The 27,265-nt window shown below is 51.1% G+C and overlaps 1 protein-coding gene across 1 annotated transcript; it reads left to right on the top strand.

The window, feature by feature from the left end:
- The first annotated feature begins 486 nt into the window (after window positions 1–486).
- Window positions 487–27,008, top strand: RPIA (ribose 5-phosphate isomerase A). Its single transcript, XM_027861176.1, has 9 exons — window positions 487–825; window positions 7,995–8,055; window positions 10,460–10,515; window positions 14,519–14,578; window positions 16,715–16,779; window positions 20,358–20,426; window positions 20,821–20,962; window positions 21,144–21,243; window positions 26,111–27,008. Exons 1-9 carry the CDS (start codon window positions 487–489, stop codon window positions 26,206–26,208), a joined length of 990 nt encoding a protein of 329 aa, XP_027716977.1. The 3' UTR covers window positions 26,209–27,008.
- The last annotated feature ends 257 nt before the right edge of the window (window positions 27,009–27,265 follow it).

Below are 27,265 nucleotides of genomic sequence, written 5' to 3'. Positions count from 1 at the left end.
CGGAGGGCACGCCGAAGCAGCGCCCATCCTCAGGGAGCTCACAGTTTCATAGGCTGGGAGGGGGGGTGGGACACCGACGACTGGATCAAAGGACCCTCCTTCACATCCCCCTTCTGCCCCCCGCAGCGCACTGACCCGGGCCAGTCACTCGGTACGCGCACTGCCTCTGGGTCCCAGCGCAGCCTCCAGGAACACAGCTTCAGCGCCAACGCGCCTGGGGGCCCCAGTACGTGAGCCGGCACTCGCAGACCAGGACAGGATAAACCAGGGCGTGCCCCGGCCAGGGGGCGAGGCTGCAGGCGCGCTGCCTTCTGGGGCCAGTAGTCCGAGCTTCCGGGAGGCCGCGGGTTCTTCCTCCTCTCCAGAACTACATTTCCCAAGAGCGCCCGCTCGCTCGGCGTCCTCCCTCCGGCCGAGGCCCGACTTCCGGGGCGGTCTGGGGCGGGGCGAGCTGAGGCAGGCGCGGCTGGGCTGGCGGCAGCAGGGATGCAGCGCCCGGGGCCTTTCAGCACGCTCTACGGGCGGGTCCTGGCCCCACTGCCCGGGCGGGCCGGGGCCGGGGGCGGGGCCTCGTCAGGGGGCGGGGGGAGCTGGCGCGCTGGAGAGCCGCACGTGCCGCCGCCCCAGCACCAGCCCTCGGGCGGTGGGAGCGGACATATCGTGGCCTCGGCCGCGGCCCCGGCGCGCGCCCCTCCCGCTCCCGCGCCCCCGCTCCTGCTCGCTCCCGCGCTCCCGCTCGCTCCCGCGCCCGCTGCCCGGACCATGTCCAAGACCGAGGAAGCCAAGCGCCTGGCCGGCCGCGCGGCCGTGGAGAACCACGTGAAGGTGAGCGCCCCCCGCGCCCGGCCCTCCTCCTCCGAGAAGCCCTCTCGATTCCACCCGGGGCCGCGCCGAGGAGCCGTGGGGAAGCGCCGCTCGGAGGCGAGTTCGAATCCCGCCCCTGACACGGACGAGCTTCGCCAATCTCCTGTCCCGCCTCAGTTTCCCCATCTGTAAATGCGGGCGGGGAGGGTTGCTTGCACCCTGCAGCCTCCACGCTCCCTTCTGGCTTCTGCGGTCCTGGAATGGAAGCCCCTCGAGGGCAGGGACCGTTGCCTTCCCCGCGCCCAGCGCGCCGGCACCTGTGGAATGGAGTGGAGCCAAACTTGTATTTGGGACGGGAGTAGTGGGAGGGGGGCGGGGAAGCCCCCTGGGACTCGGGGGACCCCCTCCCAGGCGCCCACGCGGCGGGCCGGCCGGCCATACCGGACCCCGGTGGTGTGGAGGTGCAGGGGCGTGCTGGGAGGTAGGGCCGGGCCGCTGTGGGGGGCGCGCCCCGGACCCCCGCTCCATGTGTCCCCCCCGTCCCGTCCTGGCCGTCGCCTTTGTCCCTGCCCGGGTCCGAGGGAGCCTCCAGCCGGTGCAGAGCCGAGACTTGGCGGGTGAGGGGCAGGGGGCCGCTCTCACCTTGCCCCTTCGCCCCGAAGTGGGCTGAGGTCTGCCTCGGTCACTCTGGGTTTTTCTCCCCCCTCCTCTACCCCGAAAAATGCCTGTTTGTGAAGAGGGGAGCCGGCTGGGGAGTAAGGTGGAGTCCGTTTCCGTGGGTTCGTTTACGGCCTCCGAGCGAGGTAATTATGCCCATGATCGCTCTTGGAGGGGAGCCGAGTAGAATCTCCCTGCCCCGGGGGCGTTCCTCGGCCTCGTCGTGACCCTGTGCCCTAGCAGTCACCCCACTTGTGCTCTCAGCCGTGCCCCCCCTTTTCCCGCCTCCCCGAGCAGATGCGCCTTTTCTTTATTGCAAAGCTCTTGTGCAGGACCGGGTCCTGGGGGGCCTTTACCGAAAGGAGAAGAGGAAGCAGCGGAGAGGCTTCCTGGCACAGGCCATCTCGTGTCTCGAAGCGGAGTCCTGCGGGGCCAAGTTCTGATAGCGTGTGTGCTAATGTTGGCCGAGCTGGTGAGGGCGTCCCGTAGTGGGGTCCGTGCACGTTGTAGCCTCAGACCTCCTCTCCCCGAAGGCCGCTGGTGTTGAGGTTTGGAGCTGGGAGAGCTGGTTCAGGTGTGAAAGAGTTAGACCTTCTTTGTAACCATGGGGAGCTTTAGTGAGGCAAAAGCAGCAGGCTAGCTCTGGAAAGAGGGCTAGCAACTTAGAGAGGGATAGGGGTTGTCATGACACAGGATGAGGGAGACAAGGAATTTTCATGGTCCAGGATAGGGGGGAAGTTTTATGGTATCTCAGGATAAGGGAAGGAGACTCTAGGATGCCCTCAAGTTCAGGAAGGGCCTCACAAGGTGCTTGGGAAAAAACCCTTAATTAAAATTTGTTTCTTTAAAAAGCTTTCAGCTTTTAGGGCACTGTTTGCTTTTACATCACTGGGACCCCGTCCGGCCTTCGGACCATCACTGCTGCCTGGGTCCAGTGGGGTGACGACTTACTTATGAGGGGAAATTGAGTTTCTTGGGCATTCTGACCTGGCTTCCCACACTAGTTCTGTTTATGAAATGTTCAAGCTGTCCCAGTCTCTACTTCCCTTTGAAATTCGTTTATTCAACAAATACTTATTAAGTATTGGCGGTATACGGGGCACTGTGCTAACTCTCACTCAAATCAAAAAGGATCTCTTTGAGATCGTAGTGGGTTGTGGACAGGTCTATAATCAGTTGTTAATCACTTGTTTTTCAGCCGTGTCTGACTCTTCATGACCCCTTTTGGAGTTTTTTTGGCAAAGATACTGGAGTGGTTTGCCATTTCCTCTCCAGCTCATTTTCCAGATGAGGAAACCAAGGCACACAGGGTTAAGTGACTCACCCAGGGTCACCCAGCTAGTGTCTGAGTAAGGGTGGCACTCTATCCACTGTCCCACCTAACTGCCCTGTACAATCAGACTCATCATTATTATCTGTCTATATGCATTTATCATTGGGGAGTGGGTGGGGGTGGTAGTTGAGCTTAGATTTAGAATGGAAAGAGTCTCGAGCATCTCCTCTGACACTCCTGCCCCAGGCCCTCAGCACACCCAAGTTGTAATGTGGGTATTCTCCAGTCTTTTTTCTACACTTCAGTGATACAGACTGAAGTTCATCTGTTCAGCCTGTCCTTTGCAGCTGTTATCTGTGCTGGGAGTCCGCTCAAAGTGCTGAGGCACTTACTTGAGATCTCATTTAGATAGTTCTGAGATGTTCTGGGGCTTCATTCAGTGATTAGTGTTATCCTTGGAATGAAAGCTTCTGGACATCCTCCTCACTATCCTTAGGGCCTCCCTCTTCTACTTGGACCCTGCCCTGGACAGCCTTTGCCCTTGGTAAACATTTAATAAGTGTTCCCTTCATTCATTCATTCATCCATTCGACGTTGTGTGAATTCCAGTGAAGCATGTGGGCTGTTCATGGCTTATCCCTTGGGTTCACTCCATGACCAGCCCAATCCTGACCATGCGGGTCTTGGAGGACAGCTTTAGGCTTCTCTTGTACAGTTCTTTGGCCCACCGTGGGCCTCTCCCTTGTCCTCTGAGTAATCCTCAGCTTGTATTCGTAGGAGAGTATAGATTTCCATAGCTTATTGTAAAATACAGCATCACCAGAAGACTGTTTCTGTGGAAAAAAGATAGGTCTTTGTTTCAGGGGGCAGCTTGGGGTCACTAAGAGAACAGCAGCAATCCATCCCTTTCTCCTCCTCCTGTTCAGCTCTGGGCTTAACCCCTTCCCCTCTTGTAGGGTCCACCCCAGATTGGTGTGCTACTGTAGCAGGGCTGACCGTCCAAGAGCTGCGTATCATTGCCTGGTCACTGGGCATTTTCCATCTACTTCGTTCGTGGATGGGCTTGGTTCTTAAGAGTGATTGTAGATCCTCATTTAGGAAGCTCTGAGATGTTCAATGACTTCTTAATGCTGTGATCACAGTGGTGTCTACAATCAGGAGCATTTGGGGAACCACACTCACCATCCGTACTATAGATGCAGTAGGGATCCCCTCTTTTACTGGTGCTTTGAACTGAGTGACCTCTATGACAGTAAGCCTTTTGCTTCTTTGACTTTACGCCTTATCCCTCATCTAATGTTTTTTGTTTTGTTTTGGAAGCAGCCAGGATAAGTGACTAACCCTAAATGCCCAGAGTCACCTAGCTAGTAAGTATCTGAGGCCAGATTTGATCTCAGGAAGGTGAGTCTTCCTGACTCTGGCCTGGCACTCTATCCACTGTCACACAGGGTCACACAGCTAGTAAATGTCTGAGGCCAGATTTGAACTCGGGTCCTCCCGACTCCAGGGCTGGTACTCTATCCACTACACCACTTAGCTGCCCGCTTCTCTCATCTAACATTAATAATTGGAGAGATCAAACATGGTTACTACCTCTGTCAGTATCTTTCAAGGATTTTGCCACATGCATGGGAGCCACCATGTTGGAAGAGAACCTTTAGGTAGTGTTTTGCTCTACCAAATCAAATGCTTTTTTATGGTCAACAGACAACTGCAGTGGAATCCTGAACATTTTCTACATTTTTCAGTCAACCATGTGATGGTAGAGATGTGATCTGCTGTGGATTATAGATGGTGAAAATTTACCTGTTCTCTTTTAACACCCTTATCAAGGGCACCTGCAATATGTGTGTAGTAAGATCATTCTCATAAATACTGTTCTCACAGTTATATTTTCATATAACTATGTATTGATGGGAAAGGCCCATGGGTCCATAAGGACAGGATCTGGACCTGTGATTCCATTCCTATAGGGAGCTCCCAGGTCAGGAAATTCCTTCTGGTAGTTCAGGAGGGCACCTTCTCTTTGAGGCTAAATTGTAGTAGCTGGGGTGGATCTGAGGTAGGATTTCTATCATTATTATTATTAATTTTTTTTTAGAGAGAATCGGGGTTAAGTGACTTGCCTAGGGTCACACAGCTAGTGTCAAGTGTTTGGTCAGAGGCGGATTTGAACTCAGGTCTTTCTGACTTCAGGGCCGGTGCTCTATCCACTGCGCCACCTAGCTGCCCCTAGAGGTAGAATTTCTATCCACTCACTACACAGCTTCCTCTCTCTGGGTTGGTTATTGCTAGTTTCACCTCTTTGGGGTAGTAATAAGTTCTTGTATATTTTTTTCAAACCTTTGGTGTTTTTTTACTACTTCTGATACCTTGAGATTCAGTCCCTTAATACACTCAAAATTCCTGCCTCCATCATGGGAACTTCCCTCTGCATCCTTGGCCTCGTCCGGCTGCTTTCCCCATCTCTCTTTTCTTCGAAGACATTTCTACTTCCTCTGTAAACACGTCTGGCCCTGGGATGCTGGCTTCCAAACATGGGAGCTGCCCTTGTGAACATCTTTGCAGGTTTTCCTTCCATTTCATCCTTAAATTTGCTTGGGACAGGTTAGGTCTCCTTTCAAGCTCTCTTTAGCGGCCTTTCCCACCACTGTTCCTCACTGTTTTGTAATCATACTAACAGCTAATATTTACAAGCCCTTTAAGGTTTATAATAAAAATAGCTCAAGCAGATAGAGAGTTTGCTGTGTGCCAGGCACCATGCTAAGAGCTTTACATGTGTTCTCATTTGATCCTCACAACCACCCTGGAGGGAGGGGCTGCTATTATCCCATTTTACAGTTGAGGAAACTGAGGCCTGGAGAGGTGAAATGAGTTGCGCAGGGTCACACAGCTATCAGGTCCCCGAGGGAGAGTTTGAACTGAGTTCTCACCACCAAGGCTGGCACCAGATCCTCTCCTCCCCAGCTGCAGTGATGGCATCTACAAGCCTTTGGATTCCTTTCATTTTTTACTTGTGAATAGTATTTTCCAGGTTGTTAATAATAACAGCATGGTGATGTCACCCTTTAACATTTATAAGGTCCTAACATAATAGAGGCAGCATGATGAAGTGCCCAGAAAGCCAGCCTGGGTACCAGGAGGACCTGAGTTCAAGTCTACTTCTGACATGTACTAACCACGTGACCCTCAGCAAGGCTCTTAACTTCTTGGTGTTCTGAGCACCTGTGACCTGTCTTGGTGGAAGGGATTTCCTCATTTAGGAGTTCCCAATGCCAAAGAAGTCATAAGCTTGGCCCCTGTCTCTGTCCTTCGCTTATAACAACCCTGTGAAGTAGGTAGTGTAGTTACTATCATCATTTTCCAGGTGAAGAAACTGAAACCGAGGCAGGTAAAGACCCTTACTCTGTTTCACCCAGTTTATCTGGTAGAGCCAGGTCCCAGGTCTCTTGACCCTAGTGTTCTTTCTGCACTCCTGTTGGCCCTTTAAGGAAATGCCAGCGAAGGCATTTGTTGATAAGGCGGTGCTGGGAGGAAGTCACAGGAACTCAGGCCAGAGAGCGGGATCTCCGTGGGCCTCCGGGAGGGTGGCCTCTCAGTGCTGTTATTGCACAGTCCTCGTCCCTTGCTTCATCGCCCTGTAACTTCCCCCATAAGGCCTGTGGTCTTCTTCTGCCGGCTTCATCTGAGGTCCCAGGCCGCTTCCAGGACCCTTCTCTGCCCTAGGAGAGCAGGTGCCGAGGTGTAGGGTTTCCCACGGCCCGGGTCAGTTGTTAGTCTATAACTGGACCATGGGTGAGATCCAGGATGCTTGAGAGGAGATGAAGTTTCAACAAACTGAACTGTTTACTTGAGGCAGGCTGACCTGAAGGGAGGTCACAGTCAGCTTGGTCCTACAGCGCAGAGTCCTGGGGCCAGGGAGAGCGGGAGAGCAGTTTGAGGTTTGGGCTTCGTTAATCAGAGGTTGCCAGGCGGCCATGCTCAGGGCCTCGGTCCTCGTGCACACCTGGCCCCCATTCACAGTTGGTAGGCAGACAGAAGTTAGTGCAATCTGGCAGCTGGGCTAAAACTCATCAGCACAGAGTACTTTGTAAACTTTCTCATGGGCCTCTGCCTCAAAAGGTGCTTGCTTCGGTCTAGCCGGAGCCGCTCCTGTTGGAGGCAGAGTATCAGAGGACTGCACATTGAGAGCTGGAAGGCACCTCAGACGCCAGCTGTTCTGACCCCGTTCTTTACAGGAGGTGAAACCGAGGCTGGATGATTTGCCAGTTGCACTGGCTGGGCCAAGGGGAGGAGTAGGTTTCTTGCTTACAGGGCCAGCCTTCTTGCTTGCCCTTGTGTCATGTTGCAAGACACGGGCACTTAATTTAACGCGCTCAGGAGCTCCAAACCATTCCGACTGGTTCTTTAAGTCTTTGTGACTTTGGGGGACTTCAGAAGCCAGAACTAAGATATTCCCTGGGGCTACCACAAAATTCATTCATTCACTCAGCACACATTGGCATATGTGAAAACAACAGCGGGCTTCCTTCCCGGTAGATTACCAGGGACTAAAGCCAGAGGTATCTACATCCTGACCCCTGACAATCCCTTTAGCTTCCCTCCCTCCCTGGGCTTGTCTCTAACTGATCTACGGCGGTTTGAGAGCAGGGGGGCCCTGCCTGACTTTTGTACTTGGGCTCCGGGTGTAACTGGTAAAGCAGGGGTGACGACTTTTGGTCTTGTGGCATTTGGGGCTTACTGTCTTTTTGAAAATTATCTTTTGTTTTCCATGGTCATTTCTGGATACTTATAACAAACACAGGCAGGCGGAAGCTCTACCCCACAGTCCTCTGCACCTCCTCCAAGAGGAGGGAGGAGGGTGATGTGCCATCCTGCCTGAGCTGACAGCCCTGTCTACGGTGCTGTCCCTGGTCAGTCTAGACTTGGTATTGGGGAAACGCCCTGCCCACTGGAACTCTGGACAGGTGAAGTGGCTGCCTTGGAGAAGACGGCCCCCCTCAGTGGAGATGGGGAGGTGCTCTTTTCGGGAGTGGGCTGGACTCAATGGCCAGCCTTGTGGGGTTGGTTCCAGAACTCACATTCTGTTCACGTTCTCTTCTCTTTCCTTGGTGTAATCTGTGGCTTTGGTTTTCCTCATGAAATGGGGAAGATACACAACTCCTCCATGTATAGGAAGAAACTCCAAGACCTCAGGAAACGAGCTTGCGGTCCTGGAGCGGGGTTCTGACATCTTTGTGCTCTTCCTTACCTTTGGCAGAATAACCAAGTTCTGGGGATCGGCAGCGGCTCCACCATTGTCCATGCCGTGCAGAGGATAGGTATGTCTCTGGCCCCTTTTTTCTCCTTCTCAGACTCAGGACTGCCTGGAGGTTATCAGAGAATTAGCAAAGACCTCCCCTGCTCTGCCTGCCTGCCCCCGGGCTCTTCCTTGGTGGGGTGGGGGGGTGCCAAAGTGAGAAGGGGACTGGGTGGACAGGTTTGGTCAGTGAAGGGGCCCCGCTGAGCCTGGGAGGGGGTGGGAGCAGCCTGAGACAGGCTGAATGGCTCCTCTTTCACTCCTGAACTCTGTCTACAACTCTCTCTGCATCTTCTTGTGGAAACAATTTGGGCCTGTTGCCAGCCCCCTTAGTACGTGGGCTTCTTAAAGGCAAGGACCATGTTTTTCTCTGTTTGTACTCCCAGCACTAAGCATGGTGCCTGGCACATAGTAGACCCTTAAGAAATGCTTGTGGACTGGCATTGGCCACTGATTCTAATGTTAGCGTCAGAGGAGTAGAATTGGCCCCAAAGCTCCCAGAGGCCTAGATTTAGAGCTGGAAGTGAGCTTACTTTAGTAGTCTTCTGGTGTAACCCTCTCAAATCAGTCGTCACGTTTAGTACCTACTGTGTGCCAAGTATTCTGCTAGGCTCTGGAGCAGGGTACAAATACCCAATCCAATGAGGAAAGACGGCACACAAGCGGAAGCCGAGAGGAGGAAATGTGCCCAAACAGGATATGGGGGGGAACGTCGAAGATTCCCAGAGTAGTGCAGCCGGGTGAGGAATGAGATGTTCTGAGCTGAGTGCCATCCGCAGTGGAGGTTTGGGGCTTCCTGGGGCCCGCCTTTACATGGGGAGGAGGTGGAGTCCCAGGACCGTGGATCTTACAGGATGATGAGATTTATCCCAAAAGGGCGCTTCCTGAGACGAGTACCAGGGTAGCACAAACAGTGAAGATTGAGGAAATCTCATTGAACAGACATAAACACAGAGACATTCAAGGCAAGGGTCGTCTGGACAAAAAAGCCCTGAAGTCAACAGGGGTTGTGGGACTTATCAGAGGTCAGTGAGTGGCAAAGCCAGGATTTAAACTGGGGCCTTGTACCTCAAAAGCCCTTTTTGATGCACATGTCTCTGCACTTCAAGGCCCAGTCCCTGACCCTCTTTCCTTCCTTTGTGGGTGGTTGTATGTACTGACGGGCCTGGCTAGAATGGCTCTGAACCAGCTGTGACCTGTGCCTTTGTGCCTTGGCAGGTGGTGGAGGGTCAGTCTTTCATGGGAGTTCTCAGGTCAAGCTAGGGCCTTTGACCAGGTCCGACCAGGATCACCTGCTTGGGCTGGAAAAGGGAAGATTGGCCCTGCGGATGAAGCCACAGCTCTGCTGGGCCTGAGTCCAGGTTCCCGGTTGTTTTTCCTCTTTACCCTGGAGTCCTTGAGGCCACTCCCCAGATTCTGATCTGGCCCTTTCAGTTTGTTCAAAGCCCTGGGATTATTTTGCTTTGGTGGCTGCTCAGCAGGTTTTAGTAACCTGTTTTCCTACATCAGTGATAAAACACCAACTGGATGACTCTTTGGGGCTGATGTAACCATCTCCCAAAGTGCCCCAAAGCCAAGGCCTAGAGCCTGTGGTCATTACATGTCAACTGAGAGGCATTCCACCTGTCGCCTTGTTGACAGCATGGATAGTCTAGTCGGCTCATATAGCCCACAGCTGTCTCTTGTTTAGTGTTGGGTACATTTGGTTTTTTGGATGACTTAAAGATTGAAGGTGCCTGCAATTTTAACTAGACGAACTGTTTTTTTTTTTTTGATGCTTTCTGTTCATTTTTATGGTGAAAGATCCAAAATGGGAGGAGAAACTTCAGTCCTCTGAATTTGACGTGCAAGTTTTGTGCCAGATAAGTTGAATTTTGAGCTTAATTGCCTAAAGTGAACTTTCATGTTCAGCTTCCTTGGCAGAAGATCTGAACTGATATCCTGCCCGTTACATACCAGCTGCATGTGATTTCCTCATTGTCCAGAGGTCCCAAGCTAAAGGTGCATCAGTGGAGTTAGAGGTTCTAGACTCAGAATTCCACACATCTGATGAAACCGCCGATCTGGATCCCCCTCCCTGAATCCCATACCCCCTTCATAAAAGTAGGGCCATTGCCCCACACATGGAATCTGGAGAAGAAAAGGATCGGAAGGGTCATTTAGTCTGATGTCCTTATCTTTTTAGACCAGCTTCGGCAGATTAAAGGATTTACCTAATGTCCTCCACTGTTATGGAGCAGAGTTGATTTTTGGATTCAAATCCTGACCCCAAATTTAGTGTTTCTCTCCCCCCCACCCAAGCCCTTCAGATTAGACTTGCCAGCAATGTGGAACATTTATCTGAAGCATATCTCGGCTTTTTTTTTTTAATGGCTTTCCATATTAAAAATGGAGAAGGAATTCAAAGCTTTTTTTTTCCCCCTCAGCTGAAAGAGTAAAACAAGAAAACCTGAAAGTTGTCTGTATTCCTACGTCCTTTCAGGTAGGTGCCTGGTTCTGTGACTTTTCCACACTTGGGGCGGCCCTTGTTTTGTTTTTCGTGTTCATTCCATCAGCATTTGGATACTCTGGGTTGGGGTTGCCCCCATTCTGAGCTCTGATCACATCTGCTCCCTCCTCAGTGGCTCTGCACTGTCTATCAAATATAGGTTAATTCACTCACCATGGCATTCCCGGCTTATCATCATCTGGCTCAAACCTACCTCTGGATCCAACAAATAATTATTAGAATGGTCTCTGTATACATGACATTGTGCTTGGCAACAGAATACAAAGACAGAGGAGAAAACCTTTCCTCAGAGGGGGTGAATGCGTACACCGTCTGCACAGATTATTGTATACAAGGGAAATTGAGGTGGGAGAGAGCTCTGAGAACTGAGAGAAGGAGGGAGGCCTTCCTGAAGGCGGCATCATCACTTGAGTTGAGCCTCGAAGGACAGGAAGACAAGGGCTCTGGGCAGACCTCCTTTCACTGTCGTATTGCACATCACTCCTCTCTCCCCTCCTGCTTTCTGGTCCACCCATTTCTGGGTCTTTGCCCTCCCTGAAAATGCCTAGCCTCTTAGAATCTCTTATTTCCTTCAAAACTCAACTCAAGCAACACTTTCTACATGACACTCCAGCTCCTAGTGACTTGTATTAGCATATACTTAGATATGTGCATTTTGTGTCCCTCACCCCCCAACGGAGACTCTTTTGAGGGCAGAAACTGTTGAATTTGCCTTGTGTAGCCCTGGCATCTTAGCAAGCCTGGTGAATGGTTTGTGCAGATGTACAGAGGGGTTGGAACCTTTCCAGCCTATCTCAGACCTTCTTCACTAGCAAAAGGGGGCTCTCTCCATTCCCCCAAATTTGTCCTGCCCTTTTCTGCCTTTGCTCATCCAGTTGTTTTCTGCTTGGAATGCAGAGGAGACCCCCAAGCTATGGAGGCAGCCCATTTCACTTTGGGACAAGGAGAGATGCTAGCAACACGTTTGTTATTTTGAACTGAAATCTGCCTCACTTGTGGAGCTACCCACTGGGCCTTGTCCTTTCAGGCCAGGCGGAAAAGTCTCCTGCCAATCCATCGTCACTTAACTTTTTTTTTTTTTTTAAGAGATGTCATTTCATTAAATATTTCCCAATTATGTGTAAAAATTTTTAATGTTCATTTTAAAAAATTTTGAATTCCAAATTCTTTCCCTCCCTCCTGTCACTCTCCTCCCCTTTGAGAAGGCAAGCAATACGATATCATATTATGATATATCATGTGAAGCACATGACAATCTTAAGAATAAAAATACTTGGGGCAGCTAGGTGGCACAGTGGATAGAGCACTGGCCCTGGATTCAGGAGGACCTGAGTTCATATCTGACCTCAGACACATAACACTTACTAGCTGTGTAACCCTGGGCAAGTCACTTAACCCCATTGCCTAACCACCCCCCCCCCAAAAAAAAGAATAAAAAGACTTGGGAAATAGGTATTGGGGATGTTATCTTCATGAGAGTGGTTTTGAAATCGAATGAGCAAATAAATGTCAAATGTAAAAGGCTTTCAGTTGTCATTAATAGCAACAACAATTAGATTAGTGATGATAACATCCAAGCACACTGTGCTCTGGGCAAGTGACGTCCTAGCTGTTCTCTGAACACAACAGTCCATCTCACCTCTAGGGAGAGCTTTGCCCAGGCTGCCCCTGAGCTGGGGATGCCACCCTCAGGCCTCTCCTAGCTCCCTGTAAGGCTCAGCTCCAGGGCCAGGCTCCTGATTTCTGTAATAGTAGTGATGGGTCATGCTGAGCCGTCTACTTTCTTGCCTCGAAGTGAGGTGAATGAATGAGCATTTTATCCAATGTTTTCAAGGCACCAAGCGCCCTGCTAAGTTCTGTCATACAAACAGTAGCTTACTTTAGAATGGAGCCAACATGGGGACGGGGAGTGGAGCCAGAGGATAAGAGATTGACGTTCTTCCCAGTATTGGTAATGGTCCCAGAACGAGAAAGCTGGGGGTGGGGAGGACAGGATTGGCAGGAGGGGGATGAAGAGAAGATGGCTGCGGTCCAGTGCAGAGCGTAGAGGGGTCTGTGCAGATGCCGTGAGCCCTGGGAGGCACTCACCACTTAGGACAGTGGGGTTCCAGGACGTGCCCTCTGAGGCCTCAGACAGAATTAAGCCTTGACCTGGCCTTCACTAGTACCACCCTCTGAACCAGTGGGCCCCACAGCACTTTGATTCTGGGCCACGTTTGTGGCTGCTGCGCAGGGCCCCGACTGAGCCTGTCCCTCCTGCTCAGAAAACCTCTTTGGCTTCAGACTAAAGAGCCTTCTTGGGTCGGTACTTCCTCCAGACTCCCTGCAGTCTGGCTTATACAGGACCTGTGATTTCATTGCTGTAAGGACGCTGCCGAGGAGAGAGCCCCTGCCAGTGCAGAGCAGACACTGTTGTGGTCTGCCCGGGCATACGTAGCCACGTGGGTCAGAGCTTGGACCTGACCCCGGGGCTTCCTGACTACCTGCGCTGCCTCTTCCTCTTCCTCTGTCAAATGAGGGTTAGGGTCAGCGTTCAAGTCAGGCTCCCGAGATCTAGTGCTGAAAGGGATCTCGGACCATTTAGTCATTTTACAGGTGGAGAAGCTGAGGCTCAGGAAAGTGAAGTGGCTTGCCCAAGATCATGTAGGTAGTAAGAGGAACCTGGAGCCCATTTCTCTGCCTCTCAGCCCCGGGTCCAGTAAGAGGTGAGAGCTGGTGGCTTGAGTTGCAAGCCAAGAGCAATTTATTTGTGACCTCAGAAGTAGGAGCTAATGATTAGCTCTGGTTTTCTCCACACTCTTAATATTTCTTTGGCATGATCCCCACCTTTTTTAATGGATGGATCACAGGCTTCTGGTGTGGTCTTGGACAAAACTTTGTGCCTCAGTTTCCTCATCAGTAAAAAGAAAGGATTGGGATAGATGCCTGGACATTTAGTAAACTCTTGCTGTATGCAGGGCCCTGTAGCTCTGGATTCCTGTGGTGCCCGTTATATGGGGGGCAAGGGAGGCTTCTCAGCACTAAGCTTTGTCTTGAGCCTGGTGGCATTCAGAAACTCACACTGACCCCATCTAAGCAGTTTGGACAAAGATGCTTTGTAAAGCAGAGGCAGTGATCAGTGCAGTTTACAGTGTCATCTTTACTACTAGCCATTGTGTGAGGGGTTTCCAGAACCTATTTGCTAAAACATTTTTAGGGCTTCACAAGCTTTTTAGGTTTGGTTGTTTAACAGAAAACTTTCTGTCACGTTGCTACTTTGGTTCCCAGGTTTGGGGAGCTCCTGGTTTGGCGTTGGTGCCAACCTGTTACTTTCTCAAACCAAAGTCATGATTAAGGACCTAGTATGTGCCAGGCATGCTGCTGGGTGTTGGGGGTTCACAGGCAAAGTTAGAACAGTCCTTGCCCTTGAGGAGTTTACAGTCTGTCTGGGGAGACAACATGTACTTATAGAGGGATATACAAAACAGAGACACAGGCTCATTGGAGGAGGAAGGTTGGAGCAGTGGATTTAGTTCTGGACAGGATGGAAGCCTTCTAGGCTGGCTTTCTCATGTGACAGAGAGGAAACAGCCTGGAGAACTGAAGTGAGCTTACTCAGGGTCCCCCAGGTGATAGCTCTGGCCTCTGACTTGGGGACTCTTTCTGCGGTAGACACTGGCTTCCCTGCTCTCTCCACACCCCTCATGTGTACCTTACCTGACTTGTGAGTGGAGAGACTTGGAAGGGAGCCTTAAGAAAGTGTCCCATGTCTTCGTTGAATTCCACACCCTCACTCCCACCCTCGTCCATCAATTCCAGAGGCTAGCTTCTCCTAGTTTGTCTTTTGGGGAGAAGACCCTCATTTGGTGAGTTAATTAGGCTTTGGAGAAAAGCCTATGTCAAAGCAAAGCATATGAAACTGGAGTGGGGGGGGAGTTCCAAGAGTCAAGAATTTAGAAGAAATGTGAATGATGGGCCCTTTTCTTCATTTGTGCAGGCCCGGCAGCTAATTCTTCAGAACGGCCTACCCCTAAGTGACCTGGACCGCCACCCAGAGGTAAGGAGGAGGCCTCATCCTTCTCACAGCCTCCCTTTCCTTCCTTCCCATGCTTTGGGGACCACGCCCTCGGTCTGTGTCAGATTAAAAGAGGCAGCAGCACTGGCCAGTTCTGGTCTGAGCTGAAGTTGGTGGGCCCTCAGCGGCCATGTAGCCCAACCCACGTGCCAAAGGAATGCCCCACTGGAACTCCACCCAAGTGGTCTCATCCCCCGTCTGCTTGGGACCGCCCCAGGGGGTGCCCACCACCTCCTGAGGCTGCCCTTGCTGCTTGGAGGCAGTTCTAGTTGTTAGGGCAAGCCTGGTTTGCCTTGTTTGCTGCTTCTGCCCATTAGCCCTCCTCCACACAACACCTGGTCACAGGGTTGAAGGCCTGTCCTGCCTCTTCTGGCCTAAGCTCCTTCTACCAGCCCTCAGGTTGTGGACTAAGGGTGGCCTCCTGAGCACTGCCCTGAACTCAGTACCCAGTGAGGCCCGGCAAAGGTAAAGCCCAGGAGGCCATCACCTCTGGAAGCTGTGGCTCCTGTTAGCTTTGGGGCTTCCCATGGGGAGCCTGCAGCCCCTTCAGACCCCAACATGCTTTGTCCATTTGGGAGAGAGTGAGGAGCCCTAGTTTGCAGACTTAGGAGGATCATTTAAAGGAACCAGACACTTTGCTGGAGAGAAGAAATGATTCAGAAGGGACGTGATAGCGGCTTCATGGAGTAGATTTAGAATTCGTTTCTTTGGTGCTAGAGAGCCCACCCAGGAGCAAAGGCAGAAGGTGCCAGGAGCCCAACTGAGGCAGGATGTCAGGAAGACTGACTTACCAACAATGAGAAGGATTTGGGTTTGTTTTTTTTTTAAGGCAATTGGGGCTAAGTGACTTGCCCAGGGTCACACAGCTAGTAAGTGTCAAGTGTTTGGTTTGAGGCCGGATTTGAACTCAGGTCCTCCTGACTTCAGGGCCGGTGAATGAGAACGTTTTTGCTGTAAGCGGAGGGGAGGTACTAGGTTCCTCCTCATTAAAGGCCTTCACACCAAGGTGGGCACTGGGCTGGGAGCATCTCTGCCTCTCTGAGGTCTGTGAAGTCGTGTGGGAGGTGGGACCCCTAGATCGGGCTAGTTAGAAGGTTCTGGACAGATGCTGGAGCAGATAGGAAAAGGGAGGAAGAAGTCCTTCTGGAGACTGGGAGATTAGAAAGGTGTGGGCAGGCAGAGCTGGGGGAGAGCCTGCTTAGTCTTCTGATGGTTGGAGGCCAAGGGACCCAAGCTGAGTCTGGCCTGAGGGGCTTGGGGACAGCAGCTGGGACCTGAGTTTGAGGGGCCTGGACTTGGAGCTCAGACAGGAGCTTTTCTGTGGAGATGAGTTCACTTGGTGCCAGGGTTTGAGTGTGGAGAGAATTGGACGTGGGACAGGAGTCATCATCCCATGAACCTGGGAGTAAGTGATTGGGAAGGCCAGGAAATTACTAAGGCATTCAATCTGTGCCCAGCTAACTGATGCCCTAGGAGGCCATACTGTAAATGTGTCTGTCGATGGCTCTTACCTTGGGGCGATGGACGGGTGTCCATCTCTCTCGCTTGTGTGAGTGAATGTGTATGTGTGCACACACTCACTCTGTGGGCTGAGGTAGGGGAGGTGTTTGTGAAGAAAAGGAGAACGCTTTGATTCCTTGTGTGTGACCATCAGCCCAGAAGTCCTGGGTTGGCCGCAGAGGTCCCGTTCGGTTCATTCCTTGTGGTTGCAGAGAGAAGGGCCAAAATAACGGGAGGATAGACTTGCCTGCAGCCATAGTTGTTTAAAGAACAGGCCCCCTGGAGCGGTGTTCTGAAGCAGAGGCTTGTCCCGGATAGCTCCAGGGTCCCTTCCAGTGCTAACCTCCAGTGACTGCATAGTTGGGAGAGCTTGACTTTGGAGAGGGAGGAGAAGTGACATCCAGTGTGGATAAGGCTTGTGCTGGAACCACGTTCCCGCTATTGTAATACCGTTCAGTCCTCATCCATGGACCATCCATTCAAGAGCTGTTCAAAATCATGGGTTTTTTCCCTCTTTCAGTTTTTAAAAATCACCTCGTGTGCTGTTCTCTGACTGATTGTGGCTCGGTTTCAGACTTCATTTGCCTCTGTCATCTACCCTGGTTTCTTTCCCAACAGCTTGATCTTGCTATTGATGGTGCTGATGAAGTAGATGCTGACCTCAATCTCATCAAAGGCGGCGGGTGAGTGTTAGGGGCCAGGATCTCTGGCCAGACAAATATCTTCAGATTTCTACTCAGAATTCATCAGGGTTGTGGTGTGTCCATCGCTGAACTTGGTTATGATATGGGAGGTGAATCAACTCCCTACTCTCCCCTTCCTCCCTGGGAAGCTCTGGGACCCCTACCTTGTTCTGACTAGCAGTTTCTCATCACTCCCTCCCCCCAAGGTAAACTCCTGGAAATCTCTGCTGAGCCCAGCAATTTCTAGCTGCCCCTGTTCTCAGACAGAGATAGCCCCTAGGACTCTTCTGCAACCCCTCCCTCCCTTCAGTTCGGCTAGTCTGATAACCCTACAGGTGACCCTGATTAGGGGCCAGGTCAGTGGCCTTCCCCTTGGCTAGAGGTGGCCTGCACGATCCTATGATTTTTCTAGGAAAATGCTGCCATCCTGCAGTAAGTAATTCCTGACCCACCCGCTATTCCGTCTCTCTACACAACCTCCCCTCCTGAGTGTATATGGCCTCTTGTAACTCCCCTCATGGAACTTCCCTGTCTGAATAAAACAGCGCTTCGTTCCAAATTGCATTTTCTTGACCTTGAATAAACTGGTCTGATCTTTACACAGGCTTGACACCCCCGGGTCTGAGCCTTGCTCAGAGGGTGGTGACCTCCAGTTGAAGGGTTCACAGGCCCGGGAGTGAGGCCAGCTCTCATGGAACAGCCCAGCCTTGGTGGGGCTTCTATAAAAAACAAACCAGCTTTGTTCCTATGAGGCCCCTAAGCTCTGGGATCCCTTCTTAAAGACTCAGGGCCACACCCTTAGAGCAAGTTATAAACAAAAACAAACTGCTCAGTGCCAATTAAGAACCTTTGTTTTTATTCTGAGCCGTTTTTATGTGCTTCTCTTGCTGTCTTACCCCACCCATTGGGTGTTAGGGACTTAGTTACTATCTTGACCCATTCCTGGCTCTCTCCTCTAGCCATTCTCAGCTGTTTTGTCTGGGAAAGTGGTAATTGTATTCACAAATATTGTGTTGGGAGCGAGAGGTCCTGGGTTCAAATCCTGACTTTGACTCCCATTATTTATATTATCACCTAACTGGGCCTTTCTTATCTGTAAAATGAAGGGGGTTAGACTAGATAATTTCTAAGATCTCTTCCAGCCACAAAATCTCCATTTTCTCTGACTTTCCTTCAGGGCTGGAATGTTCTTCCCTCCTTATCTCCAGCTTCCAGCTTCCCTGGCTTCAAGTCCCAGCTAAAATCCCACCTTTTACCAGAAACCTGTCCAACCCCTATCATTATTATCATTATTATTACTACTATCTACCCCTATTGTCATCATCATCATTGTTCCCACCCTCTCTTTTATTTCCTGTCTATCCTACATAGCTTGTTTGCACACACATATTGTACATACCTGTTTGCTTGCTGGCTCCCCTATTAGAATGGGAGTTCCTTCAGGGCAGCGGCTGTCTTTTGCCTTTCTTTACGTCCCCAGTACTTAGCACAGGGCCTGGCATAGCATTTGTTATGTGTCTACTAACTTCAAACTTGTGATCCTAAGTTGCTTCTGGTTTCTCCAGGCAAAGGCCCACCTGTTGAGCTATAGCCCTGCCTGGCAGCTGCTAGCCTTTTCTTTTTTTTTTTTTTTTTTTTAATTAGGCAATTGGGGTTAAGTGACTTGCCCAGAGTCACTCAGCTAGCCAGACTTGAACTCAGGTCCTCCTGACTTCAGGGCTTGTGCTCTATGCACTGTGCCACCTAGCTGCCCCTAGCTGCTGGCCCGTTGACAGAAGCATTCACCAATGGAGGCCTGGACTCCTCTGCCTTATTTAGTGCCCTCCCTGCCCCTGGCCACACTCCAGCTCCTGATTCACACACCTTCTCTAAGTGCAGTAAGAGGGTTGTATAAAGGATTTATTTGGTCCAGGAGCTATAGTACTACAGTACAGTGAGACTTAAACTTGCCTTCAGGAAGACCTGGATTCAGATCTTCTCTTTCTCTGTCTCTCTGTCTTTCACTTTCTCTCTCTCTCTCTCTCTTTCTCTCTCTCTTTCTTTCTTTCTCTTTCTCTCATACACGCACACACACACACACACACACACACACACGCACACACGCACACACACACACGTCTCCCCATTAGAATGCAGGCTCATTGTGAGTAGTAGGGCTTGTTTCATTGTTTGCACTTGTACCCTCTCTCCCCAATTCCTAGTTTACTAGTGACTAGTACATAGTAGGAACTTTATTTGCTCATTGATTGACAGCTGGATGACTCTGGACAAGTGCTTCATCTGGAAATGAAGGGTCTGGATTCTGGGTAGTAGCTACTGAATGAAGTTGACCGAGAATCCTGGGAGGTGATACACTTGAAGTACTTTGGGTGGAGGAAAACCTGGGTTCAAGTTCTCTCTCACACATGGGCTGTTTGACTCTGGGCAATCACTTGGCCTCTTACAAGCCCTGGGTCACTCTCTAGGACCATCAGATGTAGAGAAGGTGTTGGGTCTGGGAGCTCCCTATTTCCATGAAATGGCAGGTTCCGAACCCTGGCCGTTTTATTCAAACGTTCAGAAATTTTTATGCAGCTCCATTTTACAGAAGAGCTTCTGGTTTTAGTAGGTGGCCTGGCCCACTACTAACTACTAATTTATCAGTCAGCATTTATGAAGCAGCTCCTGTGTGCCAGGTCCTGTACTTAGAGCTAGGAATCGGGTACGAGGAATGGCATCCCCCCCACTTCCATTCTAAAGGGAAGGCCTGGTGGTGACCGACTTGGAATTCTCTTCAGTAGCAGGGGAAATAAATAAATTTCCTAGTCTCCGTGAATTTCATTGTCCTTGCCCATGATCAGTCAAATCCCCCTGGGAAGCTTGCTGGGGAATGCTTAACTCTATCCTAGCTAATGTCCGAACTGACAAGGAATAGATGGGCCTTGGGTGCTGGAGCCGTAGTGGCAGAACTGGAGGTGGGAGGGAGGGTCGTGTGTTACGTGTAGACGCTTCAGGGTGCCTTCATCTGGAGTGGACTGGAAATAAGAATATGTAATCAGAGAATTGGAATGGGCCTCAGGTTATCATCAGCGTACGTGGGGGAGAAAGTCCTTTCTGTGACAGGTTGGAACCAATTCGTAAGACCCTAAATTAAAGTGGGAAGGGCCCTTAGCAGCCATCTAGTCCAACCCCATTTTGCAGATGAGGAAACTTGTACCGGGGACGTGGTCGTCTGCACTTTGTTTGAAGAACTCTAGGAAGAGGGGAGGACCTTGTTACCTCCCAGAATGTCCTTCTTTAGGGACACGCATCTCTGAGGGTTTGGACATTCTTGCTGCTCTTGGGCTGAATTCTGCTTCTCTGCTTTCTACCCTTTTCTCATAGCAGGGCTGTTGTCTAGCCTTTTCCTTCTCAACATGCACTAATGCTTTTGTAACAGCCAGGTCCATTGAGAGAGCTTCAGGGGCTTGGAAATGGTTCTTAGAAGCTAAGCATTTCATTTCCCAGAAAGGGTGGGAGTTGGCTTTCAGGTTTCTCCAGACCTGACGTAATTTAATGTCCCCTCTTAATTTTTTTGTTTTGCTTCTTCCCACTTTCAGAGGCTGTCTGACTCAGGAGAAGATTGTTGCTGGCTATGCCAAATGTTTCATTGTTATTGCTGATTATAGGTAAGGCAAGACCTGAGATGGTGGATGTATACTTGACATTGTCTTGGCGACATACAACATGGAGACTGACTGAAGGTGCGGCAAATCCTCTAACCTCATGGTGGTCAGCCTGCCCTGTGAGCTCCCAGGGTGGGAGCCAGAACGTAGGGAAATCTGCAGACGGACGGGTCAGCGGGAGGGATGAATGTCAGGCTTGTCGTAGGGTGTTTGTGGTGACGCACTGGTGGGGCCCTCCTCCTTCCTGCCTCCTCTGCAGGCTGGCCACTGACGTGCTACACGTCGCTGAGGTTCTTGAGAGACCCCAGATTTCAGGCCCTTTGATTTCCACCAAGCACGTCGCTGTTGGTGCTGAGAGCAGTCATCTTGGCTTTCTTGTCTGACCTGGTTTCCACAGGAAAGATTCAAAGAATCTTGGTGACCACTGGCTGAAGGGAATTCCCATTGAAGTCATCCCAATGGCATACGTCCCTGTGACCAGGGCCCTGTCCCGGATGTTCGGTGGAGTGGCAGAGCTTCGGATGGCCGAGCGCAAGGCGGTAAGTGACCGGCGGTGTTTCCTGGGGTCAGTCTGCGGCTGGCTGGCTGGTCAGCTGCTCACTGAGCAGCTTTCTCTCTCTCTTTCTCTCTCTTCGGGGGCAAACTGCTGAGGGAAAGCTGGATTGCCTCTGCTTTCCTCTCGTCCCAAGGGCCCTCATTAACATGGATGCCTCTTCTTAGGGCCCTGTGGTGACGGATAATGGAAACTTTCTGCTGGACTGGAAGTTTGACCGGGTGCATAAATGGAGTGAAGTGAACACAGCCATCAAAATGATACCAGGTAACCCAACAGTGTTGGGCGGGGGAGCCCTTGGGGTCCTTGGTCCCCATTCCCCTGCCCCAACCTGGAATGATGAGCCTGGAGGGGGAAGAGCTGGAAGGGACCCCAGGGGTCGTGTTGTCCAGCCCTCCTCATTTACAAATGAGGTACCTGAGGCGCTGGCCCTGTTCGCACATATGGTGTCAGAGAGAGGATTCGAACTCAGGTCCTTTGTCTTCAGACCTAAGGCTCTTTCCAGCGTACCAGGCTGCCTCATGGAAGAGGGAATGGGTTTCTTTATGTTGGTCCTAGAGGGCAGAACTAGGGTCAGTGTGGATTAGATTCAGGCTCGATGTCCTTAAAAAGGCAGGATGAGTCAGGAGGTGGTAAGGTCTTGCAGGCAAACCTGCATGGTTTTGGTTCAGGTGTGTGTTGGATCAGGTGGCCAGGGAGTCTCCCAGCCTGTGGCAGAAACAATGCGCACACGTGTGTGTGTCTGTGTGTGTGTGTATATGTATGCGTGTGCGCACGTGTGTGTGTGTAAACCAGACCTAAGCTTTGACAGCCACCTTTGTCCCAGGTGCCTGTGGGTGCTGAAAATAGAGACCGTCTGGACTATTTCTTTAGTTTTTAGGAACTTTCTGTATCTTCTTACTTCAAATTCTGCAGATGTCAGAATTTGGGCCTCCTTTCTGAGGCCATTTGAATGTTGGGGATGTAGATAGGGGCTGTCTTGTGACTGTTTATTCCTAGGAACTTAAACTATATATATGTGTGTATATGTATATGTCTATATATATATACACACACACACACACACATATATACACATATATATATATACATATTATTCTACGTATTAAAAAAATACATGATCTTGTCTCATCCCCCATTGACTCCGATCAGAGGCAGGCCATTGCGACCCCGTTTTCTACCTGGACAAACAGAAGCTGAGGGAGGATGGGATTTAACTGAGGAGCGGCCTTGCAGCGGCCTCGGCCGTGTGTCCCTGGGCCAGCACGGTGCTGAGTAGAGAAGGTCTGCTCGCTGTCTTCAGTAGTTGGAATAGCTGCTCATCTCCATTGCCTTGTTGGAGCCTGTGGATGGGCCCTGTTAATTATCACCCCTACTTTATAGGGAGGCAGGAGCATTCATTTTATTTTTATTTATTTTCTCCTGACCACGTAAGGAGGCAGCCTGTGGAGACATGAGGGCCGCCCTCGAAGCCAGGGCAAGGTGGGTGTGTGGGACCCTGGTGGACAAGCCCCCCGACCTCTCAGTGGTGTCAGCAACTCCAGAGAGGGTGCCAGAGATTTCTGTCCTGAGAGTTCCCTGTCCCAACAGGTCCAGGCCTTGGTCTGTGTAGAAGGGGAAAGCGAGGTGCAGAGGAGGCAAGCAGGCAGGATTGAGCCCACCTGTGGCGAGGTGGAGTCCTTCCCCGAGGACCCCAGGGGGTTCTCACTTCTCTGGGGTGGGGTGGGGTGGGAGAAGCATGGAAACACGCCATGCTCATAGGTGATCCTAAGAGCCTTCACCTCAGACCAGTGTCAGCCTCCTCCTCACACCCAGCCATAAAAGCCATTACTGGTGATTTTTTATATCACCGTCACTTCCCAGTGTTCCCCCCTCAAATTAGCCTTTAGAATGGAGAATGAAAGGGGGGCACAGTCCATCATCACGATGAGAAGGAAGGATCTGAGTGGGTAAGCAGCGCTCCACACCCATAGCCCCCCACTCCTACAAGGAAGCAGGGGCTGTGGTCTCTATGGAACAGAGCCAGAGAATGGGGTTGAACACGACTGCCTGTCTTACCAAACATCTGCCCTTTGATGGAGGCGCTGAAGAGCAGCAGAGCAGAGAGAGCAGACGGCCCAGTGAGAGCCTGAATGATGAAAGGTAGCCCCAGATGCAGGGGAATGCCAGACCGTACCTGTTTAGCGGCATTTCTCCTGGTCTCCACCAGGGGGCGGCATTTCTCCTGCCCAGAGCCCAGGCTTCATGGCTCGGCTGTTGGACCCCAGTACGTAGAGGGGAGGGACCTTAGCCGTCATGGGGTCCAACCCTGTCATTTTACAGATGAGTAAACCAAGGCTAAGCGGGCTGCTGGAAGGCACTAACATGCCACATACAGGCAATTTCGTCCCAGCAATGTGTGGTTCCCTCTTCGGGCTGTGTTGTCATGAGAGATGCCTGGGCTCATCAGGGACATAGAATCACAGAAGAGCTTCTGACCCTGGGGGCCATCAACTAGCTTTTTAAGATGCGTTGATATTTGTATCTCAATAGAATTGATTTCTTTTGTAATACCGTGGATTTTATTCATTTGAACATGATTCTGAGAAGGGATCCCTAGACTTCCTGGGGCTGTCCGTGGCACAGGCAAGGTTATGAAGTCTGACTCCGGTGTATCCACAGATGGTTGTCCAGCTTTTGCTGGAGGTTCCCAGGGGGGTGGTTCATTCTACTTTGGGCAGCTCTTACCTGTTAGGAATTTTTCCCTGATGCGTCGTCCCAGAGCTGCCGCTTTGCAGTGCCTTCCTGTGATCCTGGGACCAGCCACGAGAAGTGTCATCCCTGTTCTTGTGGCTGCCCCTCAGATACTTAGAAACCAGACGCAGAAAGAGTGAGTATGGATTCGGTTAGGACTAAGGGCTGTGTCACCAGAGTTCACTCTTCTCTCCCCCTCCCCCCCATCCAGTAGATTGCATCCTAGAACTTAAGAGGAGAGTTCACATTTCATAGGAGAAAGTTTTTTTTTTTCCATGTGAAAATAGACTTAGGCCTCAGAGGGATCCTTAAATTAGTAAGAGCTTGTACTTAGTAGTTTATTAACCCCGCTCCTCCCAGCCCTAGCTCCAGTAGCTCTTCTGAAGCTGACATCATGCCTGGAATATTGGCCCTATTGTAGGAAGGATTTTAATGTCTTGGTTTGCTGGTTCCTGTTTGTACGTCAGCCTGTCTCTGCCCTTTATTGGAGATGTGACTTCATGGGTGAGCCACCCAGCCTGTGTATGTCAGAGGCAGGCCTGGAACCCAGCTCCTCTGTTTCCCTCTGTTTTCTCTTGTTGCTGCTAAATCTCACATGTGTTCCCTCATGTCACAGCATTTGACATGGAGAGGATTGGGTAGCAATCAGTCTGCAGGCGTTTACGTCAGGTCCTACTGTGTGCCAGGCACTGGCGTTGGAGATCCAAATGCCTGAGTGAGGCAGGTGGTTCCTGCCCTTAGGGAACTGCTAGTCTCCTTGGTGCCAGCATCACAGACTCTTTGCTGGAAGGGGTCTCTGAAGCCGTCTGGTACGGCCTGTACCTTGTACCAGAATCCCTTGGATGGCATGGCCAAGTAGTACCCAGCTGGCCTTAGCCTGCAGGCCTCCAGTGAGGGGCAGCCCTCCACCCCCCAAGGGCACAGATGCCTCGTTGGACAGCTCTGACTGGTAGGACGTCTGTCCTGACGCCCAGCTGTGGCAGTTCCCACATGCTGGTTCTGGTTGTGGTTCTTGGTGGCCCTTCTCTCTTCCAGGGGAGGCCTTCATTGTGTCTCAGTCTCATCTTCTCCATTGCTGCACCACGTGCCCAGTTCTTTACCTCTTAGGGCATGAGTTTCAGGCCATGTACCATCCTTCGTGAGCTTTGCTAAAGCTTGCCTTTGTTTTGTCATTGTCTTTGTTAAAAGGAACCATGACCCCACAACTCCGCATTCCTGGGTTCATCTCATTATAGGTTTGCTTTAAAAAGATAAATTCCCTGCAGCCTGGTGGAGGAACTTGGCTCCAGCCTGAGAATGAGGGAGTCAGAATTAGTGGGAAGGGTCCTCAGGAGGTATCAGACCAAGCCTCCCTCACAAGGAGTCCCCCCTCCCATTCTGGGGCTCCGTTTTTGTCGTGAATGCAGAGACTCTGTGGTGGAACAGGAGTATGGAGTGTGGAAGACACTGGAAGAGACCTTAGGGAGAATCTAGTCCAGTGTCCCCCTTTCACAGGTGAGGAGAGAAGCTGAAGGATGCCCGGCAGTGACGGAGCAAGGGCCTTCAGTGAACTTGTGAAACACATCCAGTTGGCAGCCCAGGTGGAGGTCTGTTGGGTAGCCTCGGAGAGCAGGAGTTCAAGGCGCCAAGGAGTCTGTGGGCTCAGCCTACTGGAAACAGCTTCTCTCTGAGAAGCTTTCTCTGTGCCCTCCCTGGAGGGTCCTGGACATCGTTGAAACCGGCAAAACCATCCAAGAACTGCCCCGAAGGGGTGAAGGAAGGGCCCCGGCAAGGAGGTGGTGTGGCTGGTAGGGCCATGAGGGGCCTTCTCGGAAAGGCTCTTTTCACACACCCGGCGTGCTGTCCTCAGTTCTGGGTGCACCGCACTGGAGGGAGGATTTTGGTGTCTATTCAGAGGAAGGCGGTCAGATTCTGTGCGCAGGGAAGATTGGCGAGACTCTAGCCCACAACAAGCACTGGAGGGGTTGTTACCGTGTGGAAGGGGGCTTGGCTTCGTTCTCTTTGTGACGACCTCCCCACCTTCTCCCCAGGACAGCATCTCTGAACGCAGGCTCGATGTTAGGAAAGAGCTTGCCAGTTGACTAGAGCTGTCCTGAAGTGAGACAAGGCGGTCTGGGAGGGGTGGGGGCTTTGCTTTGGGGTCCCTTCCCACTCTGGGAGTCTGAAGTTCCAGCATGAGAGGGGCAGAACTAAAGTTCTCTTCGTTCGTCCAAGGCTGGCTCTCGTGGCTGCCCTTGCTGATTGTACTAGCGGAAGCATTTAACCATAGAGCATCAGATCTGGCAGGGCCTGCTGATCATCTCATTGAGCTCATTTAGTCCTGCTGTAGCAAGGATACTCATGGTAGTTTTCATTTTTGTCTGGACAGTGCAACACATTGCCTCTTCCTTGTCTCTTGTAGGAGTCGTGGACACGGGTCTCTTTATTAACATGGCTGAAAGAGTCTACTTTGGCATGGAAGATGGCTCCGTCACTGTAAGGGAGAGGCCATCGCACTGACCGAGGCCTTGCCGGTCGCCGAGGCACAGAAGCCCGAGAGCCTTTGCCTTAATGTACTTGCCCCAGGACGGCCGGTCAGAGCTTGGGGGTTTCCTCAACTGTTGTTGAATGCCCCTGTTCTTTTTTTTTTTTAATGAAATAGAGAAGCATATATTTTTTCTATCTAAAAATACTCACTTTTTTAAAGAAAAAAAAACTTGATTTCATGTTTTATATGAAATACTACCAAAAAAAAAAAGAAAGACAATTTTTGAATCCTTGACTTGAGGCTGCTGGCTTCTTGTTAAGTTTCTGAGTGTTTGGTTTGCTGGGGAATCCCAAAACGCACTGTGCCCGCCCAGCCTGTAAAGGGCCGAGCCGGCAGCCCCCTGATGCCTTACTGGAACCGCTGACGATCTCTATGCCTTCGTTCTTGCTTTGTTGGTTTGTTTTTGAGTTTACATTTTAATAGCTCATAATATGTAGTCGCACTTTTAGATCAAGTGTGTGTGGAGCCGAGTGGTGCCCTTGACAGTGACCTTCATGGACGAGCTGTATTGACCTCAGTGCCATCACCCCTTGGTCAAGGTCAGGCTGCTCACCCAGACTGGGAGATGAGTGAGCTCTCAGCCTCCTTGCCTGGAAGGACTTTCCCAGTACAACCCTCTCTCATCAGGTGGATTTTTTTCTGTTGTTCACCTTTTTTCGATTCTTTGTCTGCCTTGCTAACCCCAGAGTTCGTTGTTTGCACAGTTGGGCATCAGATGTCTCCTCTTTACATTCTGTGTGTATTGAAATAAAACAACTCAGTGCCACTTCAATCTCCTCCCGTGTGCTGGTTTTCCTTCTCATGCTGGGGCATAAGAGACGCAGCCCAGCGTAAGAGAGCAGGGCACCTTCCTGCCCTTCCAGGACCGAAGCTTTCTACGGAACTCCCGAAGGACTGGGTTAAATCTGGGAGAAGATTTTGGGGTCCTGGGTGCAGAGCTTTGTCCCTCTGGGATGGTAAGGTCATTGACCGTTTGATAAGAGCAGATTTCACCTGGATTTCACCTCCCCTCCCTCAGCACCTTGTGGA

The sequence above is a fragment of the Vombatus ursinus genome, unplaced genomic scaffold (genome assembly GCF_900497805.2).
Source record: "Vombatus ursinus unplaced genomic scaffold, bare-nosed wombat genome assembly UNPS02014489.1, whole genome shotgun sequence".
In the NCBI taxonomy this organism is placed as follows: domain Eukaryota; kingdom Metazoa; phylum Chordata; class Mammalia; order Diprotodontia; family Vombatidae; genus Vombatus; species Vombatus ursinus.
The sequence above is the reverse complement of the archived record's forward strand: the minus strand, read 5'-3'. Positions and strand labels throughout refer to the sequence as shown.